Here is a 27,375-nt window from a genome sequence, read left to right on the forward strand (position 1 = left end):
TGAGTTTCTTTTACACTTTGGTGATTTATTTGTTAAAAGAACCATGTCACTGTCTCGCAGCAAGAAGTCAACAACAGGATTATATCACAGGTGGTGTGGCAAAATGTACGGACAGGTGCATTTGATGATTGGCTTCACAGTCGGGTATACAAGGGTTGTTGCGTTCTGTATTAGTGGAAAACAACTGCTGCACGTCTCCAAAAGTTATTGCCGCTTCCTCTGGAGATGGTCCGTCAACTCGACAATGCTGTTTGTGATGGAGTGGTGGCTTTACGAAATTACGGCATGAAACAGCGTGCTATTGCTCGGCAGTATGGCATCACTCGAGGTCAGGTGTCAAAGATCCTGAAACGAAATGCTCAGAGGGGTGTCCCTACTCCAATACCGAGGCCAGGACGTCCCCTCAGAACCACAAGGAGGGATGATCGCCAGCTGCACCGGTTAGTCTGCAATGGCCGTACAAAGTCAGCTAATCGGCTTAGGGCTGAGTGGCAGCAACTGACAAATGTGCCTGTATCCAGAAGGCTAGTCAACCAACGACTGGTTCAAGCAGGCTATCATGCCAGGCGTCCCCTGAGCAAACCACGGCTGACCAGACAACACCGCCAGCGCCGATTGCAGTGGGCCAGAGAGCACCGTCAATGGCAGCCAGGACACTGGAATCACGTGATCTTCAGTGACGAGTCTAGATTTCTGGTCTATCGTCAAGATGGCCGCGTCCGAGTGCGCAGACAAGTGCATGAAGCCTACAACAAAGATTGTATAGTGCCAAGAGTCCAAGCTGGAGGTGGTGGGGTGACCGTTTGGGCTGCTTTTAATGCAGGGGGCAAAACTGACCTGGTTGTTCTGAATGGAAACCTGAACCAGTTCAAGTACAGGGCCATTCTGGAAGAAACATTGCTTCCATTTGCTCGTGCAGCCTTTTGAGGAAACTTTGTCTTCCAAGATGACAATGCACGGCCTCATCGTGCTCGCATGATCCAACACTTTCTTGCTGACCATGGTGTGGAGCATATGGAGTGGCCTGCCATGTCCCCGGATATGAATCCGATAGAGAACTTGTGGGCAGAATTAACGCGTCAAATCGACCACTTGGACCAGCAGCCGACCTCTGTGCGTGAATTGCAGCAGGCTATTGTCACTGCATGGCAAGCAAATCCTGTCCAAACCTTGGCAAATCTCGTGAACAGCATGCCTCAACGTGTACGTGCTCTCCTGAATGCTCGTGGGGGTTACACGAAGTACTGAACTGTAATTTTACTGTCCGTAATCCCAGTCGTAATTTAACTTTTGTTTTTGTTATAAAAAAAATTGGCTAATGTGCAAAATAAAGAGATACTTCTGGAAAACGTACAGAAGTTTAACACAGTACTGTCCATGAATTGAGTTCGATATCAGTTTACATCACTTTCAAGGATCAATTTATTTGTTTCGAAATGTCAAATGTGGTTTTTGTTTCTTTTAAAGGTCACATTAACAAAATCTAGAATAATTTCAACATAATTCCAATGATCTGTTGGTTCTAAGACATCTTGAAAAGTAAGTTCACCCACACAAAAAAAATATTCCATATTAAATGCCAAGTCTGTAGTATGACTGCCAAACTACATGACATATGACATGAAAACTGTGCACGTTGCATATGTATGGGTAAGGGATTACGTTTGTGAAGCTTTGTGTTGATTGGATAAGGTTTGTTTTTCTATCCAAAATGGCTGCCCGATCATGTGACCTACGACGTCATTTTCGAACTATACACAAAGAATTAAGTTAAGCACCCCCCCCGTTTTTTTACAACCTCGCACATTACAAGTTTGTTGTCGTCAAAACAGTGTAATATACCCATGATATTGCTATATTTTCTGGAGAAGTGATATTATGGTCACATAAAAACATAACAATCATGCCGTTTTCAATATTTTATTCTGAATAATTTAAGGTGAAATTTTTTGGGAATTTTAGGCATATTTTCACCTCAATTTAAGTATGGAGCTATAGGTCCATCACGGACAGTGTGGATGACGTTTATGTTTTCTAACGTACAGTCATTGTTCTGAGAAGACCTCTAGCGATCTTTGCGTCAATAACGTGTGTAGGACCCACGTGATCGGATCACTGACTCAACCCTACGTCTCATAGACCCTGTAAGCCGTCGTATGCGTTGCTGTGGCAGGTTGTTCCATTCCCGATGTAATGCACGTTCCAATTCATCCAGATTGGCTATTGGAGGGACCATCTTCGCAATTTGTCGTCCCAACATGTCCCAAACGTGCTCGAGGGGGTTCAGGTCAGGACTGTACGCAGGCCAGGGGATGGTTGTCACAGCACCTTGCTCCAGCAAGGCTCGGACGCGTCTCGCACGGTGAGGCCTGGCGTTGTCATCCATGAAGATGGGATTGACGCAAAGATCGCTAGAGGTCTTCTCAGAACAATGACTGTACGTTAGAAAACATAAACGTCATCCACACTGTCCGTGATGGACCTATAGCTCCATACTTAAATTGAGGTGAAAATATGCCTAAAATTCCCAAAAAATTTCACCTTAAATTATTCAGAATAAAATATTGAAAACGGCATGATTGTTATGTTTTTATGTGACCATAATATCACTTCTCCAGAAAATATAGCAATATCATGGGTATATTACACTGTTTTGACGACAACAAACTTGTAATGTGCGAGGTTGTAAAAAAACGGGGGGGGGTGCTTAACTTAATTCTTTGTGTATATATTCAGCAATGGTGTTAGATGATATTTGCGAAGTTTCGCATTGATGGGGTAAGTGGTTTCTCAGATATAGTCATTTACTATTTTACTTCAATCCAATATGGCTGCCACACCATGTGACCAACGACGTTTTTGTGATCAACTTTTAATCGACATGCCAAGTTGATGACACGTAAAGTTTCGAGTTGATCGCTTTGGTGGTTTGGGAGAAGATGTTTTTTGAAGGTTTTTAAGTGAAATCCTATCTGGCTGCCAAACCATGTGACCGATGATGTCATAAATTTAATATTTCCATACAAATGGACCATAGATCATGTGCCTGCAATTTCAGACTTTTAGGTTAAGGCATTCAATTAAAACGTTTATGGCTGGTATACCACTTCACCGATGATGGCATCATTATCATGCTTTTGTTCCCCATTGGGAGTACTTGACAATGTGCCAAGTTTCAATTTTTTCCATTCAGCGGTTTCCGAGAAATAACTTTTTAATTATTTGCATTTAATCCAAGATCGCTGCCATACCACGTGACCTATGACGTCACAATTATCATAAAAAAATATTCTACATGGGTGTCGCTCCTATGCTCAAAGTTTCGTCTCAGACATGTGGTTGCTGAGAAAAACGAGCTTTAGCCCGTATGGACAACCAGAAAACATAATGCCTCCGGCCACCTTCGGGAGCGGAAGCATAAAAAGGAGCGCTGTCTACTGTCACCATTGTTTTAAAAAGCAGCTTGTAGAGTGCACCCCCGTTAATTATCTTGAAAAGTGGTTGTTTCAATTTACCCAAACACCGTTCTCATTCATGCAGTCCATTTGAATTCCCTCAGTATGCATGCAAAGTTTGGGTCCGCTAGGTTTCATGGTGTTGGAGTTATGGAGGAGACACTGACTGACAGACTGACACCGACACTTATTGTTATAGATTGAAGTGGAAGCGCAATAGATTTTTCAAAAGTTCAGTTGTTAATTCAGTTAAAACAAAAAAACAAAGAAAAAAAAACACAACTGTAAAGTAAAATTTTGTAAAACAAAAAAAACATTTATGCTGACCTCGGAATGGGGACTTGGATGGTGCTTCCCATTGATTGAGGGTTTAGGTTCATCCCACTTGCAGTTAAGGCTTCCAGAACAGCAGATTTTGCCTGGAAATGAAGTGAAATTAATGTTAATGCTTAATTAATTCGTGAAATAATTAATGTTAATTAATTAATGTCAATGAAATTAATTAAAATTAAGGTTAATGGGAAGGCCCGTTTCAAAGCAAGAAAATGAAGACAACATAAGAAAACCATACAATTCAAGAGAGATGAAATAGTCCGTAGATTTGTATAAACGCTGTGTTCTTCCAACAACTCTTCTGTAGTTGTCAATATTTGTTATACTAATTTTACACACAAAACAAAATATTTGAAGGAGAGCACACAAGACAAATAACATGACAAAATAAAATTTACAAAAAACACAGCAGTGAAGTGGGAGGAATAAAATGCTTCCAGAAACTAACATTCAGAACAATCCCCCTGACGCTCACATGGTATAATAAACAGTATACTGCATTGACTTAAGGTATTTTAAACCAATTTCAATCTTTGCTGGAAGACAGGGCAGCATGTAGAATCATACCAACATAATCATAAGACTTTAAACAAACAAACAAACAAAAAAATACCTATTTTGGGGGCAACTCCCCCAAAATAGGCATTTTTTATGCCATCAGCGGTTTTGGAGCCCCCCTCCCACCCCGTGTACCTCCTCAGACCCCAATTTTTCCAAAGCCTTGCACAAACATTGGTACATCATGGATGATAAAGGTTGTGGTGAAGTTTCATCAAAATTGTGTGTGTTGGTTCTGAGAAAAAGCAAATACCTATTTTGGAGGGCAAGCCCTCCCATACCCCACCTTTGGCCCCGATTTTTTAAAATGCCATGAACAAACTTTGGTACAACATGGATGATAAAGGGGCAGATTTTTAAATGTCGTGAACAAACGTTGTTACACCATGGGTGATGAAGGTTGTGGTTAAGTTTCATCAGAATTGCATGTGTAGTTACTGAGAAGAAAGCAAATATCTATTTTGGGGGCAACACATGGACGGACTAACGGGCAGACTGACGGACAGACTGATGACGCGCCATCACATAAGCTCCTCTGAATTTCGTTCCAAGTGAGCTAAAAATTAATATAGAAGCAAATTAGATGTTTAACTCAACTGGAACGAAGTTCAAGAGAGTTTATGCGATGGCGCGTCGTCTGTCCGTCAGTCCGTAAACACTTGAAACTTCTTCTCCGAAACCGCCGATGGCATTGCGACAAAATTTGGAACAAATAATATTTGTTGTGTTGTGACTAAAGTTTGTTGACGGCATAAAAAAAAAAAATTGGGGTCTACCGGGGGTCAAAGTGGATCCAGGTTTGACCCACAAAATAGGTATTTGCTTTTTTCTGAGAACTGACACACAATTTTGATGAAACTTCACCACAACCTTAATCACCCGTGATGTACCATTGTTTGCTGAAGACATTGGAAAAATTGGGGTCCGAGGAGGTACACATGGTGGGAGGGGAGCGTTGCCCCCCAAAATAGATATTTTCTTGTTTGTTTAAAGTCTTATGATTGGATTTCATAACAGTTGGTATGATTCTACATGCTGCCCTGTCTTCTAGCAAGCATAGAAATTGGTTTAAAATACCTTAAGTCAATGCAGTATACTGTTTATTCTTCCAGGTGAGCACCAGGTGTATTGCCTCTATGTTTGAAATGTTCGAGAGGGAAGCACACAAGCACAATAACAGTAGAGAACAGGGACATCATGCGATATGTGGAAGGGAGAGGGCTGAGGGAGGAGGGAGGAGGGGTGGGGAGTGGAGTGGGAAGGTTGGGGGAGAGGTGCACGGTATAAAGCAAATTAACACCATCAGCAATTTCAGAAAAGGAGTTGGGGATTAAAAGAGGTGGATTTGGGGTGTTTTAACCGGGGTAGAAAAGATCAAGGTTTTGGGTGGGGGAAGATAAGAGATGCTGGGGAACAGCCGTTTTAAAGACCTGGAGGGGGGAGTGGGATTGAAGAGAGTGTGGGAAATTGTTCCAGAGGCAGGAAAAAAGAGGAGTTAAAGAGTGAAAGTGAGCAGAGAGTCTTGATATTGGCAGTTTCACCATAAGAGGGTTGCTGGCAGATCTTGTGCGACCTGCAGGAATATTTGGGGGAAAGAGCACAGACAGAGCTGGGGGAGCAAGGCTGGAGAGGAGTCGGTAGAAGACAGAAAGACCACCAACCTGCCTGTGGTGAGAGAGTGAAAGGCCCTCAGAATCAGCTTCATCACGGGAGACACCAATGATTCTGAAAGCTTTGGTTTCAACAGCGTGAAGCCGAGCTAAGTGCATCGGCCCAGAAGGGAGAGCAGTATTCTTTCAAACAGCAGATGAAAGCCTTGTATGTGGTGAGGAGCTCCATCGTGCGAAGTCCTTCCTTGGCATGACTGAGGATGCCCAGTCGGCGACTGGCTTTGTGGGTCAGCTTGGAAACGGGGTTTTCCCAGGAAAGATCATGACAGATAGTGAGACCCAAAAGCTTGAGTGACAGAACTTATTTGAGAGGATTGTTGAGAAAGTAGATGGGAGGGTTGTCCACATGGTCTTTACGGAGAGAGAAAGTGAGAGTGTGAGATTCGTCAGGATTGAAAGACATGTTCCACTTGTTTGACCAGTCTGTGATTTTTTTCCAGGTCTGCAGAGAGTGAGGAGGCTGCAGACTGCCGATCTGAGGGATGAGGAATGGAGCGGCAGAGAATGGAGTCATCAGCAAAGAGATAGAGAGGATTTTCCAGAGAGTCAGAGAGATCATTAATAAAGATCAGAAAAAGCACACGGCCCAGAACATTACCTTGGGGAACTCCAGCCTGAACAAGAAGGGGGGAGAAGAGAATTCCATTCAGGGCCACACATTGAGTACAACTGGAGAGGAGGTCCACAAGCCATGCGTGGAGGTTACCATTGATACCATTGGAGAAGAGTTTGGTGAGCAGAGCGTGGTGCCAGCCCGCATCGAAGGCACGAGATATGTTGAGGAGACAGCTCTGATTTCCTATTTTGGCATTGAGGACCTACATCCATTGTTGAGAGCAGAAGCAGCATGTCCAGAGTAGAATGACCTGGTCTGAAACCAAATTGATGATCAGAGATCAAGCCATTGGAGAAGAGGAAGGATTTAATATCCGAAGCAATGATGGATTCCATGACCTTGCTGATTTTTGGGAGGAGGCTGATTGGGCTGTAGTTGCTAGGATCTGTTTTTGCACCGTTTTTGTGGAAAGCGGTGATGTTGGCTGATTTCCAAGCAGATGGCAGATGACCTTGAGCAAAAGAGAGGGTGAAGAGAATTGAGAGAGGGTGTGAAGGAGCGGCAGAGCAGGATTTTAGGACCCCTGGGCTGATGCCGTCTGGTCCAGTTCCAGAATCAGAGCTGAGGTTTGACAGAAACGTCTCCACCTTGTCTGGAGAGAAGGACACAGAGTCGAGGAGCAGCTGGGTTCGACTGGGTAAGGTGGGTACAGAGAGAGATGGGTTTGGGACACAAGATTTTCAGGCAAACATTGAGGCATTCAGGTATTTTCACGTGTGCAGTCAGCTGTGTGGCCGTTTGAGGTAATGGAGGGGATGGAAGGGAAACAAACACCAGAAACAGAATTGACCAGACGCGACCAGGATTTGGAGGAGGGAGACAGGTTTGAGAGTTCAGTCTTCTACCGTGGTGGAGAATGATTCAGGTCACTGTATTGTACCGTGGTGGAGAGTGATTCAGGTCACTGTATGGTACCGTGGTGGAGAGTGATGCAGGTCACTGTATGGTGCCGTGGTGGAGAGTGATTCGGGTCACTGTATGGTACCGTGGTGGAGAGTGATGCAGGTCACTGTGTAGTACCGTGGTGGAGAGTGATGCAGGTCACTGTATGTTACCATAGTGGAGAGTGATTCAGGTCACTGTATGGTACCGAGGTGGAGAGTGATTGGGGTCACTGTATGTTACCGTGGTGGAGAGTGATTCAGGTCACTGTATTGTACTGTGGTGGAGAGTGATTCAGGTCAATGTATGGTGCTGTTGTGGAGAGTGATTTGGTTCAGTGTATGGTGCCGTGGTGGAGAGTGATTCAGGTCACTGTATTGTACAGTGGTGGAGAATGATTCAGCTCACTGGATGGTACCGTGGGGGAGAGTGATGCAGGTCACTGTATAGTACCGTGGTGGAGAGTGATGCAGGTCACTGTATGTTACCATGGTGGAGAGTGATTCAGGTCACTGTATGTTACCGTGGTGGAGAGTGATTCAGGTCACTGTATGGTGCCATGGTAGAGAGTGATTGGGGTCACTGTATGGTGTCGAGGTGGAGAGTGATTCAGGTCACTGTATGGTACCGTGGTGGAGAGTGATTCAGGTCACTGTATGGCACCGTGATGGAGAGTGATTCAGGTCACTGTATAGTGCCGTGGTGGAGAGTGATTGTGGTCACCGCATGGTACCGTTGTGGAGAGTGATTCAGGTCATTGTATTGTACCGTGGTGGACAGTGATTCAGGTCACTGTATTGTACCGTGATTCAGGTCACTGTATTGTACCGTGATGGAGAGTGATTCAGGTCAGTGTATGGTGCCGTGGTGGAGAATGATTCAGGTCACCGTAAGGTGCCATGCTGGAGAGGGATTCAGGTCACTTTATGGTACCGTGGTGGAGAGAGATTCAGCTCACTGTATGTTACCGTGGTGGAGAATGATTCAGGTCACTGTATTGTACCGTGGTGGAGAGTGATGCACGTCACTGTATGTTACCGTGGTGTAGAGCGATTCAGGTCACTGTATGGTACCGTGGTGGAGAGTGATTGGGGTCACTGTATGTTTCCGTGGTGGAGAGTGATTCAGGTCACTGTATTGTACCGTGGTGGAGAGTGATGCAGGTCACTGTATGTTACCGTGGTGTAGAGCGATTCAGGTCACTGTATGGTGCCGTGGTGGAGAGTGATTGGGGTCACTGTATGTTACCGTGGTGGAGAGTGATTCAGGTCACTGTATTGTACCGTGGTGGAGAGTGATTCAGGTCACTGTATGGTACCGAGGTGGAGAGTGATTGGGGTCACTGTATGTTACCGTGGTGGAGAGTGATTCAGGTCACTGTATTGTACTGTGGTGGAGAGTGATTCAGGTCAATGTATGGTGCTGTGGTGGAGAGTGATTTGGGTCAGTGTATGGTGCCGTGGTGGAGAGTGATTGGGGTCACTGTATGGTGCCGTGGTGGAGAGTGATTGGGGTCACTGTATGGTGCCGTGGTGGAGAGTGATTCAGCTCACTGTATGGTACCGTGGGGGAGAGTGATGCAGGTCACTGTATAGTACCGTGGTGGAGAGTGATGCAGGTCACTGTATGTTACCATGGTGGAGAGTGATTCAGGTCACTGTATGTTACCGTGGTGGAGAGTGATTCAGGTCACTGTATGGTGCCATGGTAGAGAGTGATTGGGGTCACTGTATGGTGTTGAGGTGGAGAGTGATTCAGGTCACTGTATGGTACCGTGGTGGAGAGTGATTCAGGTCACTGTATGGCACCGTGATGGAGAGTGATTCAGGTCACTGTATAGTGCCGTGGTGGAGAGTGATTGTGGTCACTGCATGGTACCGTGGTGGAGAGTGATTCAGGTCATTGTATTGTACCATGGTGGACAGCGATTCAGGTCACTGTATTGTACCGTGGTGGAGAGTGATTTGGGTCAGTGTATGGTGCCGTGGTGGAGAGTGATTGGGGTCACTGTATGGTGCCGTGGTGGAGAGTGATTCAGCTCACTGTATGGTACCGTGGGGGAGAGTGATGCAGGTCACTGTATAGTACCGTGGTGGAGAGTGATGCAGGTCACTGTATGTTACCATGGTGGAGAGTGATTCAGGTCACTGTATGTTACCGTGGTGGAGAGTGATTCAGGTCACTGTATGGTGCCATGGTAGAGAGTGATTGGGGTCACTGTATGGTGTCGAGGTGGAGAGTGATTCAGGTCACTGTATGGTACCGTGGTGGAGAGTGATTCAGGTCACTGTATGGCACCGTGATGGAGAGTGATTCAGGTCACTGTATAGTGCCGTGGTGGAGAGTGATTGTGGTCACTGCATGGTACCGTGGTGGAGAGTGATTCAGGTCATTGTATTGTACCGTGGTGGACAGTGATTCAGGTCACTGTATTGTACCGTGGTGGAGAGTGATTCAGGCCACTGTATTGTACCGTCATGGAGAGTGATTCAGGTCACTGTATTGTACTGTGGTGGAGAGTGATTCAGGTCAATGTATGGTGCTGTGGTGGAGAGTGATTTGGGTCAGTGTATGGTGCCGTAGTGGAGAGTGATTGGGGTCACTGTATGGTGCCGTGGTGGAGAGTGATTCAGCTCACTGTATGGTACCGTGGGGGAGAGTGATGCAGGTCACTGTATAGTACCGTGGTGGAGAGTGATGCAGGTCACTGTATGTTACCATGGTGGAGAGTGATTCAGGTCACTGTATGTTACCGTGGTGGAGAGTGATTCAGGTCACTGTATGGTGCCATGGTAGAGAGTGATTGGGGTCACTGTATGGTGTTGAGGTGGAGAGTGATTCAGGTCACTGTATGGTACCGTGGTGGAGAGTGATTCAGGTCACTGTATGGCACCGTGATGGAGAGTGATTCAGGTCACTGTATAGTGCCGTGGTGGAGAGTGATTGTGGTCACTGCATGGTACCGTGGTGGAGAGTGATTCAGGTCATTGTATTGTACTGTGGTGGACAGTGATTCAGGTCACTGTATTGTACCGTGGTGGAGAGTGATTCAGGCCACTGTATTGTACCGTGATGGAGAGTGATTCAGGTCACTGTATTGTACTGTGGTGGAGAGTGATTCAGGTCACTGTATTGTACAGTGGTGGAGAATGATTGGGGTCACTGTATGTTACCGTGATGGAGAGTGATTGGGGTCACTGTATTTTACCATGGTGGAGAGTGATTCAGGTCATTGTATTGTACCGTGGTGGAGAGTGATTCGGGTCATTGTATTGTACCGTGGTGGAGAGTGATTCGGGTCACTGTATTGTACCGTGGTGGAGAGTGATTCGGGTCATTGTATTGTACCGTGGTGGAGAGTGATTCGGGTCACTGTATTGTGCCGTGGTGGATAGTGATTCAGGTCACTGTATGGTACCGTGGTGGAGAGTGATTCAGGTCACTGTATGGTACCGTGGTGGAGAGTGATTCAGGTCACTGTATGGTGCCGTGGTGGAGAGTGATTAGGGTCACTGTATGGTACCGTGGTGGAGAGTGATTCAGGTCATTGTATTGTACCGTGGGGGACAGCGATTCAGGTCACTGTATTGTATCGTGGTGGAGAGTGATTCAGATCACTGTATGGTACCGTGGTGGAGAGTGATTCAGGTCACTGTATGGTGCCGTGGTGGAGAGTGATTGGGGTCACTGTATGCTACCATGGTGGAGAGTGATTAGGGTCACTGTATGTTATCGTGGTGGAGAGTGATTCAGGTCACTGTATTGTACCGTGGTGGAGAGTGATTCAGGTCACCGTATGGTGCCGTGGTGGAGAGTGATTCGGGTCACTGTATGGTGCCGTGGTGGAGAGTGATTCAGGTCACTGTATGGTACCGTGGTGGAGAGTGATTCAGGTCACTGTGTTGTACCGTGGTGGAGAGTGATTCAGGTCACTGTATGGTGTCGAGGTGGAGAGTGATTCAGGTCACTGTATGGTGTCGAGGTGGAGAGTGATTCAGGTCACTGTATGGTGTCGTGGTGGAGAGTGATTCAGGTCACCGTATGGTGCTGTGGTGGAGAGTGATTTGGGTCACTGTATGGTGCCGTGGTGGAGAGTGATTCAGGTCACTGTATGGTACCGTGGTGGAGAGTGATTCAGGTCACTGTGTTGTACCGTGGTGGAGAGTGATTCAGGTCACTGTATGGTGTCGAGGTGGAGAGTGATTCAGGTCACTGTATGGTGTCGAGGTGGAGAGTGATTCAGGTCACTGTATGGTGCCGTGGTGGAGAGTGAGTCAGGTCACAGTATTGTACCATGGTGGAGAGTGATTGTTGTCACTGTATGTTACCGTGGTAGAGAGTGTTTGGGGTCACTGTATGTTACCGTGGTGGAGAGTGATTCAGGTAACAGTATTGTACCGTGGTGGAGAGTGATTCAGGTCACTGTATGGTGCCATGGTGGAGAGTGATTCAGGTCACTGTATGGTACCGTGGTGGAGAGTGATTCAGGTCACTGTATGGTACCATGGTGGAGAGTGATTCAGCTCACTGTATGTTACCGTGGTGGAGAGTGATTGGGGTCAGGGGGAGGTCACGTTTCTTTCGAGGCTGTCCAAGCGCTCACGCTTTCGAAGTTAAGTAATTTTTTCACAGTTGTGTTTTTGTCGTGGCTGTATCTGTCTTTCGGTGTGTGTACTTGTGGTGTGTTTTTTTGGTAAGATTCTCGGTGTTGATTTTTCGTACCTGCATACAAAATCGTCGGTTGGGGTCAATTCGTGGGGTCAATTCGTGTATGTTACCGTGGTGGAGAGTGATTGGGGTCACTGTATGTTATCGTGGTGGAGAGTGATTCAGTGATTGGGGTAAATTCATGTCGCGTATTCTGAGGCCTAGTAGGTTTCCGTGTCCAACTTTGGGGCCTTGTTTTTCTCTCAGCGGTTCGTCGATTGCGCTGCAATTACTTTTGTTCCATGTTTTTTGTCCCAGTCTTTCACCCCATACTTCCTTGTTTAAAATCTCAACTCAGAAAAAAGAAAAAAAGATTGCCTTCTCTGCTCTAATTCGTTTATTCGTTGTTCTTATTTGTTCGTTCGTTCTTCGACCACGTTGCTCGTGATCACGTGATCACGTAGTTAAAATTGTTTAAACTCTCCCCTGAAGAACTGTACTCTGTCGTATATTATAACACCTTTTTCTTCTTCTTCGATAAAAGGATGCTTTCGACTTACTCACCAAATCTATTCATTCCAAAAAAAAATTCCATCTCTTACAGTGCCTCTTTCATACATTCCCAAAACTCTCCTGCTCTCCACCCCCTCTCCAGCGGCCTCAAACGTATTTTTGACTCGAAGGTCTCAAGAAACTCATTTTGCAATAAATTTTCGTTTCCCATTAATCGTACACTTTTCAAAATCCAATCTCACCCCTCCCCTCCAAATCTTCCCCATCACCCCTTCCCTCCAAAACTTCCCCATCACCCCTCCCCTCCAAAACTTCCCCATCACCCCTCCCCTCCAAATCTACCCCCTTGCCCCTCCCCTCCAAATCTTCCCCATCACCCATCTCTTTCAAATATTCCCCCTTGCCCCTCCCCTCCAAATCTTCCACATCACCCATCCCCTTCACAACTCCCCCCTTGCCCCTCCCCTCCAAATCTTCCCCATCACCCCTTCCCTCCAAAACTTCCCCATCACCCCTCCCCCCCAAAACTTCCCCATCACCCCTCCCCTCCAAATCTACCCCCTTGCCCCTCCCCTCCAAATCTTCCCCATCACCCATCTCTTTCAAATATTCCCCTGTGCCCCTCCCCTCCAAATCTTCCCCATCACCCATCCCTTTCAAATCTTCCTCCTTGCCCCTCCCCTCCAAATCTTCCCCATCCCCCCGTCCCTCCAAAACTTCCCCATCACTCCTCCCCTCCAAAACCTCCCCATCACACCTCCCCTCCAAATCTACCCCTTGCCCCTCCCCTCCAAATCTTCCCCATCACCCATCTCTTTCAAATCTTCCCCCTTGCCCCTCCCCTCCAAATCTTCGACATCACCCATCCCTCACCCAATCACCATCAAACCTTTTGTCCGCCCCATTCTTCCCTTTCTCCAAGCTATTCTGAAATCTCTGACACAACCTCAACAGCTCTCCCTACCTCTTCCTCCTCTTCCACATCTTACCCGTCCTCTACACCACCCCTGTTCTGTATCCGATGCTCCCCCTTCCTCTTCATTAACGGTATGGACCTCAAACATCCGGGGCCTTCGCTCAAACTTGACTGATCTCTCCATACAGGTTGCTTCTGACAAACCAGACGTGATCTGCTTAACAGAACCTTTCCTCCTTCATGATGTCTCTGATTCCTTGGTATCTCTCCCAGGTGACTCCCTCCTCCGGTATGATAGACCTGAGCCTCGTCCTGGAGGTGGGGTTGCTATCTTTAGAAAAAAAACTCTCTTCCTCACTCGCCCTGCACTGCCCTCTCTCCACCTCACCCCCAGGAATACCTTTGTCTGCGGCTTCCCCTTCGCTCCCACCTTTTGTTCATATGTGTGTTGTGCAGTCCACCAAACAGTGATTACTCCATCTACATCTCGCTGTCTGATAATATGGACCAACTTCTATCTACCCATCCCAACTCTCTCTTCCTCATATGTGGTGATTTCAATTGTCACCATGCCAGTTGTCTGGGTGTGGGTACCTCTCTCACCAGCCATGGCTCTTCAGCAAAGGACTTCTGCGACTCACTGGGACTGACACAATCTGTCAATTTCCCGACCCGGATCTCAGTCAACGGAGCATCTTCTCTTCTGGACTTGGTTATGACAAATTCCCTGAAAATGTCTGCTGCTCTTCTTCTGCTCCAATCAGCTCATCTGATCATGTGCTTGTTAAAGTGGACATCTCTCTGACCATTCTCAGAGAGCCTCCTCAGCGTCGACGAGTCTGGCATTTCACTCAGGCCAACTGGCACGGTCTTCAAGCAGCCATCAATCATCTGGACTGGTCTCCCATCTCTACCGCCTCTGACATCAACTCATCCTGGGAATTCTTCCAAAGTAAATTGCTCTCTCTCATGCACAGATTTATCCCATCTCGTCTTCAGTTGTCATACCCTTCCTCCCGTCCATGGTACACGGAATCTTGGGGTGAGGCTGTTGCCCAGAAACAACTTGCTTTCGTCTCCTGGAAAGCAAATCCAACGGAAGGAAATCTCATTTCCTTTCACAAAGCCCGAAACAAGTGTGTGTCCACCCTCAGGAGAGCAGGAAACAATATCTCTCCGTTCTCAAGACCGAACTCTCTTATCTGTCTGCCTCTTCCAAATCCTGGTGGCGTCTGGTCAAATCTGTTTCTGGTGTTTGTTCCCCCTCCATCCCCTCCCTCACCTCAAACGGCTACACGGCTGACTCCGCACGTGAAAAAGCTGAATGCCTCAACTCTGTGTTTGCCTCTAAATCTTGTGTCCCAAACCCATCCCTCTCTGTACCCACCGTACCCAGCTGCTGCTGGACTCTGTGTCCTTTCCTCCTGACAAGGTGGAAAAGTTTCTGTCAACCCTCGACTCTGATTCTGCAACTGGACCTGACGGCATCAGCCCACGGGTCCTAAAATCCTGTTCTTCCGCTCCTTCACTCCCTCTCTCTGTTCTCTTCACCCTCTCTTTTGCTCAAGGTCATCTGCCATCTGCTTGGAAATCAGCCAACATCACCGCTTTGCACTAAAAAGGTGCAAAAACAGATCCTAGCAACTACAGACCAATCAGCCATCTCCCAATTATCAGCAAAGACATGGAATCCATCATTGCTTCAAATATGAAATCTTTCCTCTTCTCCAATGGCTTGATCTCTGATCATCAATTTGGTTTCAGACCTGGTCACTCTACTCTGGACATGCTGCTTCTGCTTTCTCAACAATGGATGGAGGTCCTCAATGCCAAACAGGAAATTAGAGCTGTCTCCCTTGACATATCACGTGCCTTCGATACGGTCTGGCACCCCGCTCTGCTCACCAAACTCTCCTCCTTTGGTATCCATGGAAATATCCATGCATGGCTGGCGGACTTCCTCTCTAGTCGTAGTCAACGTGTGGCCCTGAATGGGTTTCTCTCATCTCATCTTCCTGTTCAGGCTGGAGTTCCCCAAGGCAGTGTTCTGGGCCCTGTGCTTTTTCTGGTCTTCATCAATGATCTCTCTGACTCTCTTGAAAATCCTCTCTATCTCCTTGCTGATGACTCTACTCTCTGTCGCTCCATTCCTCATCCCTCATATCGGCAGTCTGCAGCCTCCTCACTCTCTGCAGACCTGGACAAAATCACAGACTGGGCAAACAAGTGGAACATGTCTTTCAATCCTGACAAATCTCACACTCTTACGATGTCTCTCCGAAAAGACCGACTGGACAACACTCCCATCCACTTTCTGAATAATCCTCTCCAAGAAGTTCTATCACTCAAGCTTTTGGGTCTCACTATCTGCCATGATCTTTCCTGGGAAAACCACATTTCAAATCTGGCCTCCAAAGCCAGTCGCCGACTGGGCATCCTCCGTCGTGCGAAGTCCTTCCTTGGCACACCTGAGATTCTCACCACATACAAGGCTTTCATCCACAGCTCAATGGAATACTGCTCTCCCCTCTGGGCTCGTGCTCCTGCCTCACACCTAGCTCGTCTTCACGCTGTTGAAACCAAAGCGTTCAGAATCATTGGAATCTCCCACGATGAAGGCTCCAAGGGCCTTTTACTCACTCACCGCAGGCAGGTGGGTGGTCTTTCTGTCTTCTACCGACTCCTCTCTGGCCTTGCCCCCCCCCCCCCCCCAGCTCTCTTTGGGCTCTGTCCCCAAAATATTCCTACAGGTCGCACAAGATCTGCCTGCAACCCTCTTATGGTTAAACTGCCAAAATCAAAACTCTCTGCTCACCTTCACTCCTTCATTCCTCTTTTCTCCCGCCTCTGGAACAAACTCCCTCACTCTCTTCAATCCCACTCCACCCTCCAGGTCTTTAAAACAGCTGTTCACCACCATCTCTTATCTTCCCCCATCCAAAACCTTGATCTTTTCTACCCCCACCAATTTCACCCCAAATCCACTTTTTTGAAATACCAACTTCTGTCCTGGAAGTCCTTGGTGTCCTTGTGTTTTATACTTCTCCCCCCCCCCCACCCCTTCCCACGCCTCCTCCCCCCAAGCCCTCTCCCTCCCACACATCTCCCTGCTCTCCAATGTTATGTTTGTGTGCTTCCCCTTCTTTCTCCATCTTGTCTTCCGCTACCTCTTTTTATATATTTTGTTTGTCTGGTTGATTTGTTTGTGAAATAAATGTTAGCTTTTTCACGAGCCTCGATTCAGTATACTAAAAAAAAAACTAAAAAAAAAACGGTCACTGCATGGTACCGTGGCGGAAGTGATACAGGTCACTGTATGGTACTGTGGTGGAGAGTGATTCAGGTCACTGTATGGTACCGTGGTGGAGAGTGATTCAGGTCACTGTGTGGCACCGTGGTGGAGAGTGATTCAGGTCACTGTATGGTACCGTGGTGGAATGTGATACAGGTCACTGTATGGTACTGTGGTGGAGAGTGATATAGGTCACTGTATGGTGCTCATAGAGTGATGAGAGTGATGTTCAACATCCTCAACAACTTGTGCTTGGCCACTCTGGTCCCTTCCTCTACGTCTACAGGATGCTGCCACTCCAGATAAACTTTTTGTGCCACTCACAAATCATTTTTCTCGATGCACCTTTCCGGTACCGTAGTGTTGCTGATGCCTTCTGTAGGTCGCCCTGAAACTTCATTGAAACTGGAGCTGAATTGGTCTCCATAAAGCAGGCAATACACTGCATTTTTCTTGTGGGGCTGCCACTTAGAGTAAATGTGACATCATGTGTCACATGAGACACTTGGAACCGAAATGAATGAATGAATGAATGATCGTTTTAAGGCCATTTTTCCCCGCTAGAGCAGGGGTTAGCCTTGCGGGCCCCATGACAATCATGGTGCCCTGTTTGAGGCAATGTTTTTATGGCCGGATGCCCTTCCTGACGCCAACCCTTGGTCACGCTCTTACGATGCGCAGGGATACGGTGCACCTATTCTAAACCGGGGCACACACCGGGATCATTCGTCCCAGCAAGCTGGTACTCAATTTGCCGACCTCGGAAGGATGACAGGCTGAGTCAACCCCCCTGGCGTTAATTCAGCGATCGACCGGGATTCAAACCCAGGATCCTAGGATCCCAAGCCGGCACCCTATCCGCTAAGCCAACACCAGGCTTACTTGGAACCGAAAAATAAATAAAATTGAGAAATCTATATTTAAAAAGGAGCTGTGTCTGTCTGTCTGTTTGACGTGTTAGAACTTGACAACGGATTAACGAATTTCAATAAATCCAACCGGTGGATTCGGGTAACTTCCGTGAGCGTTGGTGATCCAAATGTTGTTTTTTGGGGGGTACATGGACACACGTGTCAAAACTGAAAATGGCAACACGTGAAAATGCCAAAAACCAACGCACGTTGGTTATCCCTGGACGGAGAGCAGGATCTCCCAGGAATCCTTTTTGTTTTCCTTCCCCCATAGATTAGCCATCACAGCAAAGATTGGTATTTCCATCAGCGAAGCGACGGGTCTTATATTCTAGTGTTCTTTCACATGCAGAAAACCGCATCGTTCTATCTCATTTAAATATTTTTTAAAATTACAGTTTGAATTTGGAACCGTACTTTGTAGACACCCTGTATTTCATTGAAGAAGAATCACAGCAGTCACAGGACTCAACACCAGATAAAGCTTTTGTGCAGATAAACAGGAAAGGTTTTCAACAATTAGGATACCAGAACAAAGGCTGTGCCTGTGCCATCCAAAGGAAGGTGGGAGTATTTCTCTCTAGTCAACAGCAGAGCAGATAAAATCAAAGCAGATAACACATCATTTTTGTGATGGAAATATATTATATATATATATATATATATATATATATATATATATATATATATATATATATATATATATAAATATATATATATATATATATATATATATATATATATATATATATATATATATATATATATATATATATATAAATATATATATATATATATATATATGACTCCATGGTAAGATCTCCAACCTTTAATTGAACAAACAATGACAACGTTTCGATTAACAACATGTGAAGCCACACGCCTCCGTTAATCTTCCTCAAGAGTGATAAAATCATCTCAACATCCCCTTACATGCACAGTGGGCGGGGTATATGCAAAGTGGGGTGGGCAATGCTGGACAGCCAATGAAACCGTATCACACCGCTCTCGTGAACGGAGACGTTACCGACCAAATTCAAAAATCAACCGCATATTAACAGCTCAAAATAATCCTGTAAGCAATGCTGGATTATAACGCAAGTGTTGAGAAAATCCGGAACAATCATTACATTTAATCAAAAGTTAAACTTGCAAACAATTAAATTGTAAATTAAATTAAAACTGTAAATATATTAAAGCCAAAATTTTTTAAGACAAAATAAAATTGTCACATTATCAAGATCATCACATGTGGCCCTATGCGGTAAAGGTGAATGCGGGAAGGAGGTTGGTTTTAGGGGGGATAAAATGGGGGGGGGGGGGGGAACCAGAGGGGGTTGGAAGTGGAGGGGGGGGGGTGTGGGAGAGGGGTGGTTTGGAGGGATTGGAGGTGGGAGGGGGCAATTTGTCCGAATAAAAACCTTGTGTGATATATTATGTGGACATATATTATGTGATATATTATTATGTGTGATATATTATGTGATATATTATGAACGGAGGCGTGTGGCTTCACATGTTGTTAATCGAAACGTTGAGTCATTGTTTGTTCAATTAAAGGTTGGAGATCTTACCATGGAGTCATTTGGATATACTCCCAACCGCAAATCTTTGCATATATATATATATATATATATATATATATATATATATATATATATATATATATATATATGGGTTGGCGTCAGGAAGGGCATCCGTCCGTAAAACATTGCTTCAAAAAGGGGACCAAAAAACAACAACAACCAGGGTTCCCGAAAAAGGCCAACCCCCGCTTTGCGGGGAAAAATGGCCTCTAAAGGTGGTTATTATATATATATATATATACAGTCACGTGAAAAAGTAAGTACACTCCATGTAAAGTTTTGACTTTTTCAACATATTTCAACATACAGCTATTTGATCTTCATTTCAACAATATTGATAGATAAAGGTGATATAATATAACAAATATCATGAAACATTTACATTTTGTAGTCCATTGTATAATTTAAATAAACCTAAATACAAATTTCGCATGTGGAAAAAGTAAGTACACCCTTGGCTCGAATAGGTGGTGTTGCCCCCTTTGGCAGAAACAACCTCAAGTAGGCGTTTCTTATAACTGTCTACCAGTCTCTGACATCGACTGGGAGAAATTTTTGCCCACTCCTCCATGCAGAATTATTTCAGCTGTGCGACGTTTGAGGGGTTTCTTGCATGCACAGCTCATTTGAAATCCCCCCACAACATCTCGATGGGATTTAGATCCAGGCTTTGACTTGGCCATTCCATAACCTTCCATTTCTTTCTCTTCAGCCATTCCTTGGTGGATTTACTGGTATGTTTAGGGTCATTGTCATGTTGCAAGGTCCACCTTCGGTTGAGCTTCAACTTTCCGACAGATGGCCTCACATTATCCTCAAGCACCCTCTGGTACAATGAAGAATTCATAGTGGATTCTATGATTGTGAGCTGCCCAGGCCCTGATGCAGCAAAGCTGCCCCAAACCATAATATTTCCACCACCATGCTTTACAGTTGGTATCAGGTTCTTGTGGTCAAATGGTGTCTTTGGTTTTCACCAAACATGCCTTCTGGTACTGTGGCCAAATAGCTCTACCTTTGACTCATCTGTCGAGAGCACATTGTTCCAGAAGTGCTGGTCTTTGCCGAGGTGTTCATTGGCAAACTTTAGTCTTGCCCTGATGTTCTTTCTGGACAGCAAAGGTTTCCTCCTGGCACACCTCCCATGTAGATCAAATTTGTGCAGCCTCTTTCTAATGGTAGACTTGTGCACTTTGACATCAACAGTGGCAAGAGCTACCTGCAGGTCCCGTGATGACATTCTGGGGTTCTTAGAGGCTTCTTTCAGCATCTTGCAGTCTGCTCTCGGGCTGAACTTGCTGGGGCGGCCTGGCCTGAACAAGTTGGCAGTTGTTTGGAATCTTCTCCACTTGTCGATGATCTTCCGGACAGTCGAATGATTGATTTCAAATTGTTTGGAGATCTTTTTAAATCCCTTCCCAGACTCGTAGGCATCTATAACACCCCAAATCCACTTTTTTGAGGTGACTTTTGACTTCTTTCCTGGAAGTCCTTTGTGTCCTTGCGTTTTATACCTATCCTGCCTCCCCCCAGGCCCTCTCCCTCCAAAAACATCTCCCGATGTCCCTGCTCTCAAATGTTGTGTTTGTGTGCTTCCTCCCCTTCTCGCCCCATCTTGTCGACCGCTCCCCTTTTTATATACTTTGTTTGCTTGTTTGTTTGATTTGTTTGTTTGATAAATGTTAGCTCTTTCACGAGCCTCGACTCTGTATACAAAAAATAATAATAATAAATAACCTTCTTTCTGAAGGCCTCTGAGAGCTCTTTTCATCTAGGCATGGTGACGCCGCACACTTCAACAACAAAGAGCAAACCAAACGAAATCTCTGAGGTTTAAATAAGACAGGTTGCTCCAAGATCCTCTCTAACGATGTTCTAATCATTTGCACCTGAGCTGGTGCACCTGATTCTAATTTTAGGTATTTGAAGTAGTGATAAATGTAGGGGTGTACTTACTTTTTCCACATGCGAAATTTGCATTTATGTTTATTTAAATTATACAATGGACTTCAAAATGTAAATGTTTCATGATATTTGTTATATTATATCACCTTTATCTATCAATATTGTTGAAATGAAGATCAAATAGCTGGATGTTGAAATATGTTGAAAAAGTCAAAACTTTACATGGGGTGTACTTACTTTTTCACATGACTGTATATATATATACACGTTAAAAAAAAAGTCATGCCTGACCTCTGGATTACTTCCAAGATTGATGGTTAACAAGTGAGGCTTCATCAACGTCACAACGCCAAGCTGATTCAAAGGCACAGTCTCCTGACCTAATGTGACAGGTAGTCGATCAACCACACCTGAGGTGAGGAATGACAAAAAGACAAACTGCAAAATTGGGGTAATGGTTCTGCAAACGGGCAACCAGACATTTTGCCAGGGGTCAAGAACAGGATAACCGCACATCACAAGATTCTGGAAAAGATAAATGATAACTTTAATCAAGATTCAAAATGGTGAACAGTATTCGGGATAAAGCATCAGAAAGTGGTAAAGCCTCCCTACGCACACACGCACACATGCACCATCCACTTGTCCCTCTCTCCTCCAGCTCCTTTTTCTATCCCTTCCCGAACAATGTGCACATTCAGTACTCAGTACTCAAGATCTTCGTTCTACTTTTACTGAACTCTCCATTCAGTTTGCAGGTGCAGTTCCGAATATTGTGCACTTAACAGAAATGTCCCTCTCACAGAGTGTCCTGGATGTCTCTGCATCCACCTCTGGTTAATCTCTCTTCTGTTTCAACAAGCCCTATCCATGCTCTATTGCTGCTATTACTGTATACTGTATTTCAAAAACTCGACATACATCCTTTTCAGTCCTCTGATTCCAGTCAATGTTAACGACTCCAAGGCACCTAAAATCCCTCCAGCCACATATTCCGATGTCCGCTTCCGGTCCGGTCTGGAGAGGACGCTGGCGTTACTTGTTCGCCGCTTCTCCGACTGGGCCATTGTACATAGTTTGCTTTTCTGGTGGTCGTGGCGGATTTTTGACCGTTGGGTCTGCCCTCTGCTCGGTCCCGGCTCCGCTCCTGGCTTCGCCTGCCTGGCTCCTCCACTGTTTCCTCAGGCCCGCTCCCGTTGAACCCCTGACTATCTCTTCTCCTTCTCCCTCCTTTTGCTTTAAATATTTCCCTATTGATTCTTGTCTTTTTGCAATTGTTGTTTTCATGTATTGTTATGCATTATGTTTGCCACTCTGTCAAAGCGCCTTTGGGCTTCTGGAAAAGCGCTATACAAAATAAATGAATTATTAGGTTTACTCTCCATGAAATGGAGAGTAACCTATTATTACTGCTAGAGTTTTTCTTATTATTATTATTACTAGGGCATGCCCGTACTATATATAAGCTAGGACGTGCCCGTACGTGGGTGCCCGTTCCTTGCAAAAAAAAAAAAACTGCAAAAAAAAAACAATGGTTTGGTCCATTCGCAACGACCACAGAACCCTCCCCCCCCCCCCCCTCTATTTACATGAATGGTTTGGTCCATTCGCAAAGCCAAAGCGAACGACCACAGAACCCCCCCCCCCCCTCTATTTACATGAATGGTTTGGTCCATTCGCAAAGCCAAAACGAACGACCACAGAACCCCCCCCCCCCCCCCCCCCCTCTATTTACATGAATGGTTTGGTCCATTCGCAACGGCAAAGCGAACGGCGAACGGCTAAATCGCCATAGCTCGGTAAGTACTTGTCCGATTAATTTCAAACCTTGAAAAGGCACATCCTCGGGTCCCCAGCAATATACCTGGCAAGTTTCAAGTATATCGGACCGGTAGTTGTCGAGAAACAGCGGTCACAGACAAACGTACAGACGTACAGACGTACAAACGTACAGAGATTACTGGAATTATTACTGGATTACTGTACTGGATTACTGGATTAGTACTGGATTAGTACTGGATTACTGGAATTACCCTATTTTGCACCTCCGAAAACTTCATAATTAAGTTTCTCAGCAACCCCTGGTCGGATTGACAGGAAATTTTCATCAAATGATCGGCTAGGCTCGTAGAATTTTTTAATGCTAATGATGACGTCATAGGTCACGTGGTATGGGCGCCATCCTGTAAAACACCTTCAACTTTGCCCCTCTGTATCTCCGAAACGGCTCAATGGAAAAATTTGAGGAATGGCTCATTCTAAAGAACTCTGCAACGGGAACAAAAAACATGTGTATTGAGTATATCAAAAATGCTAACGTTAAGAGGTTAGAATTCGTCAAACACAGTTTTTCTCCCCCGAAAAAGAGATTTTTCCCCCAGATGCTTAGTTAAAAAAAACTCAGAATGCGAAAATTTTCGAAGTCATACGTCACATGGTTCGGCCGCCATCTTGTTTTCCGTGAAAAAACACAAAAAACCCTTTTTCTCCGCAACGGCTGAACGGATCGAGCCCAAACTTGGCATGCGTATTCGGATACCCATGACAAACAAAAAAGTCAGCGAGCACGACGTCATCCGACACGTGGTTTCAGAGTTATGACGTTTTCAAATCTCAAACTAGAAATGGAATCACCTCCATAATTTGTGGAGGTATCGAGTGGAAACTTTACACAAATGTTCCTCATGAGGGGATGTTTAATCGTTACTTGAGACGTTTTTTTAAGTCACATGGTTTGGCCGCAATAAATAATGGAAGTTAAATTTTAAAAAGCTTGTAACTCTTGAACCACTGCATGGATCGACTTGAATTTTTAATACAATGTAGCTCTCATCGGGTGGAACAAGTGTGCAAAATTTCAAGATGATTGGATGTACGGTCGCGAAGCTAAAGTCTTTATTGTTGAAAGAAGAACAAACACACCATTTTGTCCTCCCAGGCCACATGTCCCAGTGCTTTTGCCATTTTCAGTTTTAATTTCCTTTAAAAAACATTTTCTCTGCAATAATAGGGCCGATTGAGATAAAATTTTCACCATAGGAGGGACTCGGTCTGTAGAATATTTTAATGGTAATTATGACGTCGCAGGTCACGTGGTTCGGCCGCCATCTTGTTTTTCGTGAAAACACGAAAACCCCTTTTTCTCTGCAACGGCTGAACAGATCGAGGCCAGACTTTGCAAGCGGAATCGCATGCCCATGACGAACAAAAAAGTCAGCGAGGGCGACGTCATCCGACACATGGTTGCAGAGTTATGACGGTTTAAAGCATGAACCTTTAAAACGTAGCTCCTCCCTCATTTTTGATCCAATCGAGGAGAAACTTCACAGGTCTGTTCAGCATGTCAGTCTACTAAAATGTCATTTTAGAATTTGCGATAGGTCACGTGGTTTGGCAGATATCGTTAATTAAACGATTAAAAAAAAAAAAAAGGATATCTCTTGAATCGCTTTATTGATCGACGTGAAACTTCATACTGTAGTAGAAGTCATGACGAGTAACAAGTGTGCAAAATCTCAAGATGATTGGATATACGGTCTGGAAACTAGAAGTTGTTATTGCCTGAAGAAGCAGAACCACAACACTTTTTTTTGACCAGGCCATGTGACATAACCACCTCACGAGCTAAGGGTAGCTCGAAATTAAATCGTCTTCGGATTTGGCAGTCGCTAGAGGGTGTTAACATTCGAATGCAACAAATCTGGGCAAATTCTGATGAATTTTCGTAAAACTACACGATATTGTCATTTACATTGGAAAATAACATTGTAAAACTCTCCGCCGCCTCAGCTTATTTCTCGCTCTGAAGTTCATCCTGTCTTCAATTTTAAGGAGAAAGAGAGGTATCTGCAAGCAATGGTGACCCTTATTTTGTGGAAATCCGATTTAAAATGACGAAGTTATCCAAAATCTAACATTTTAAATGGGTAGCATTTCCAAAGTGAATCTTCCACAGGTAAAATATCCACACGTGCAGGCACACCTTACGGCGTCAATTTGGCTCCGATTTCAAATCGGATTTCGATTGTCGTATTGCCTCGGATGAGTTAACAAAATACCACAACAAATTTGGTGACAATCATGAAAAATTTGACCAAGTACGATCGACGGGATACTTCGTTCTACGCTGACATACGGCACGGGCCACGGATGACGTCATGCAACGGCAGGACGTTCTTCCACGGGTGGCAGATATCGTTAATTAAACGAAAATATTTTTTTAAATGGATGGGGTGGGGGGGATGTGTGTGTGTTTGTGTGTGTGTGTATGGATGTGCGTGTGTGTGGATGTCTGTGTGTGTGTGTGTGGGTTGGGGGGGGGGGATATGTGTGTATGTGGGGGCGGGGGGGAGGGGTTGGGGTGTGCGTGTGGAGGAGGGGGGTTGGATATGTGTGTGTGTGTGTGTGTGTGGGTTGGGGGGGGGGGTGGGGAGATGTGTGCGTGTGTTTGTGTGTGTGTGTGTGGATGTGCGTGTGTGTGTATGTGTGTGTGGGTGTGAGGGGGCGGGTGGATATGTGTGTGTGTGGAGGGGTGTATGTGTGGAGGGGTGTTCGTGTGGGGGGAGGGGTGTGGGGGTGTTTGTGTGTGTGCATGTGTGTTAGGGTTGGGGGGGGGTGGGGGGATGTGTGCATGTGTTTGCATGTGTGTTAGGGGTGGGGGATATGTGTGTGTGTTTGTGTGTGTGTGTTGGGGGTGGGGGAGCTGTGTGCATGTGTGTGTGTGTTAGGGGTGGGGGGATATATATGTGTGTGTGTGTGTGTGTGTGTGTGTGTGTGTGTGTGTGTGTGTGTGTGTGTGTGTGTGTGTGTGTGTGTGTGTGTGTGTGTGTGTGTGTTGGGGTGGGGGTGGGAGGACGTGTGCATGTGTTTGTGTGTGTGTATGTGGGTGGGGGGTAGGGGGAATGTGTGTGTGTGGAGCGGGGGGAGGGATGTGTGTGTGTGTGTGTGTTTGGAGGGGTGTGCGTGTGGGGGGTGGGGTGTGTGTGTGTGTGTGTGTGTGTGTGTGTGTGTAGGGGGGATGTGTGTGTGTGTGGGGGTGGAGGGGTGTGTGTGTGTGTGTAGGTGGGGGGGGGGGGGGGGGGGGTTGGTTGTGTGTGTGTGTGTGTGTGTGTGTTTGGGAGGAGGGGTGTGGGTGGGGGTAGGGGGGATGTGTGTATGTGTGTGTGTGTGTGTGTGTGTGTGGGTGTGTGTGTGTGTGTGTGTGTGTGTGTGTGTAGGGGGGATGTGTGTGTGTGTGGGGGGAGGGATGTGTGTGTGTGTGGGGGGGAGGGATGTGTGTGTGTGTGTGTGTGTGTGTGTGTGTGTGTGTGTGTGTGTGTGTGTGTGTGTGTGTGTGTGTGTGTTTGGAGGGGTGTGCGTGTGGGGGGAGGGGTGTGGGTGTGTGTGTGGGAGGGGGTAGGGGGGATGTGTGTGTGTGTGTGTGTGTGTGTGTGTGTGTGTGTGTGTGTGTGTGTGTGTGTGTGTGTCGGGGTTGTATCCAAGGGGGTTGTGTCAAAGCATGTCCAATGAAAGTGGGGTTGTATCACAAGTGGGGTTGTATCAACAGTGGGGTTGCATCAAAAGTGGGTGCGAGTAAACCGGTCATCACTGCCAGCAGTTTTAAAGTGGCAGTTCTAGTTATTATTAGGTTTACTCTCCATGAAATGGAGAGTAACCTATTATTACTGCTAGAGTTTTTCTTATTATTAGGTTTACTCTCCATGAAATGGAGAGTAACCTATTATTACTGCTAGAGTTTTTCTTATTATTATTATTATTATTATTCTTCCACCCTATTTTGCACCTCCGAAAACTTCATAATTAAGTTTCTCAGCAACCGCTGGTCGGATTGACAGGAAATTTTCATCAAATGATCGGCTAGGCTCGTAGAATTTTTTAATGCTAATGATGACGTCATAGGTCACGTGGTATGGGCGCCATCTTGTAAAACACCTTCAACTTTGCCCCTCTGTATCTCCGAAACGGCTCAATGGAAAAATTTGAGGAATGGCTCATTCTAAAGAACTCTGCAACGGGAACAAAAAACATGTGTATTGAGTATATCAAAAATGCTAACGTTAAGAGGTTAGAATTCGTCAAACACAGTTTTTCT

General features: G+C 45.6%; 1 protein-coding gene across 24 annotated transcripts in view; it reads right to left on the minus strand.

Annotated features, from left to right (window-relative positions):
• The window catches only part of MRRF (mitochondrial ribosome recycling factor), a 183,155-nt gene that overhangs the window by 20,208 nt on the left and 135,572 nt on the right, over positions 1 to 27,375 (minus strand). For all 24 annotated transcript variants that reach the window (XM_078773591.1, XM_078773983.1, XM_068105902.2 and 21 more), the window contains 2 exons: positions 21,576 to 21,694; positions 3,783 to 3,874 (listed from right to left, as the gene is read on the minus strand). In XM_078773591.1, the coding sequence (XP_078629717.1) occupies positions 3,783 to 3,874; positions 21,576 to 21,694 (211 nt within the window). The remainder of the gene's footprint in view (positions 1 to 3,782; positions 3,875 to 21,575; positions 21,695 to 27,375) is intronic.

Source organism: Myxine glutinosa, chromosome 1 (genome assembly GCF_964187855.1).
Source record: "Myxine glutinosa chromosome 1, kmMyxGlut1.1, whole genome shotgun sequence".
NCBI lineage: Eukaryota > Metazoa > Chordata > Myxini > Myxiniformes > Myxinidae > Myxine > Myxine glutinosa.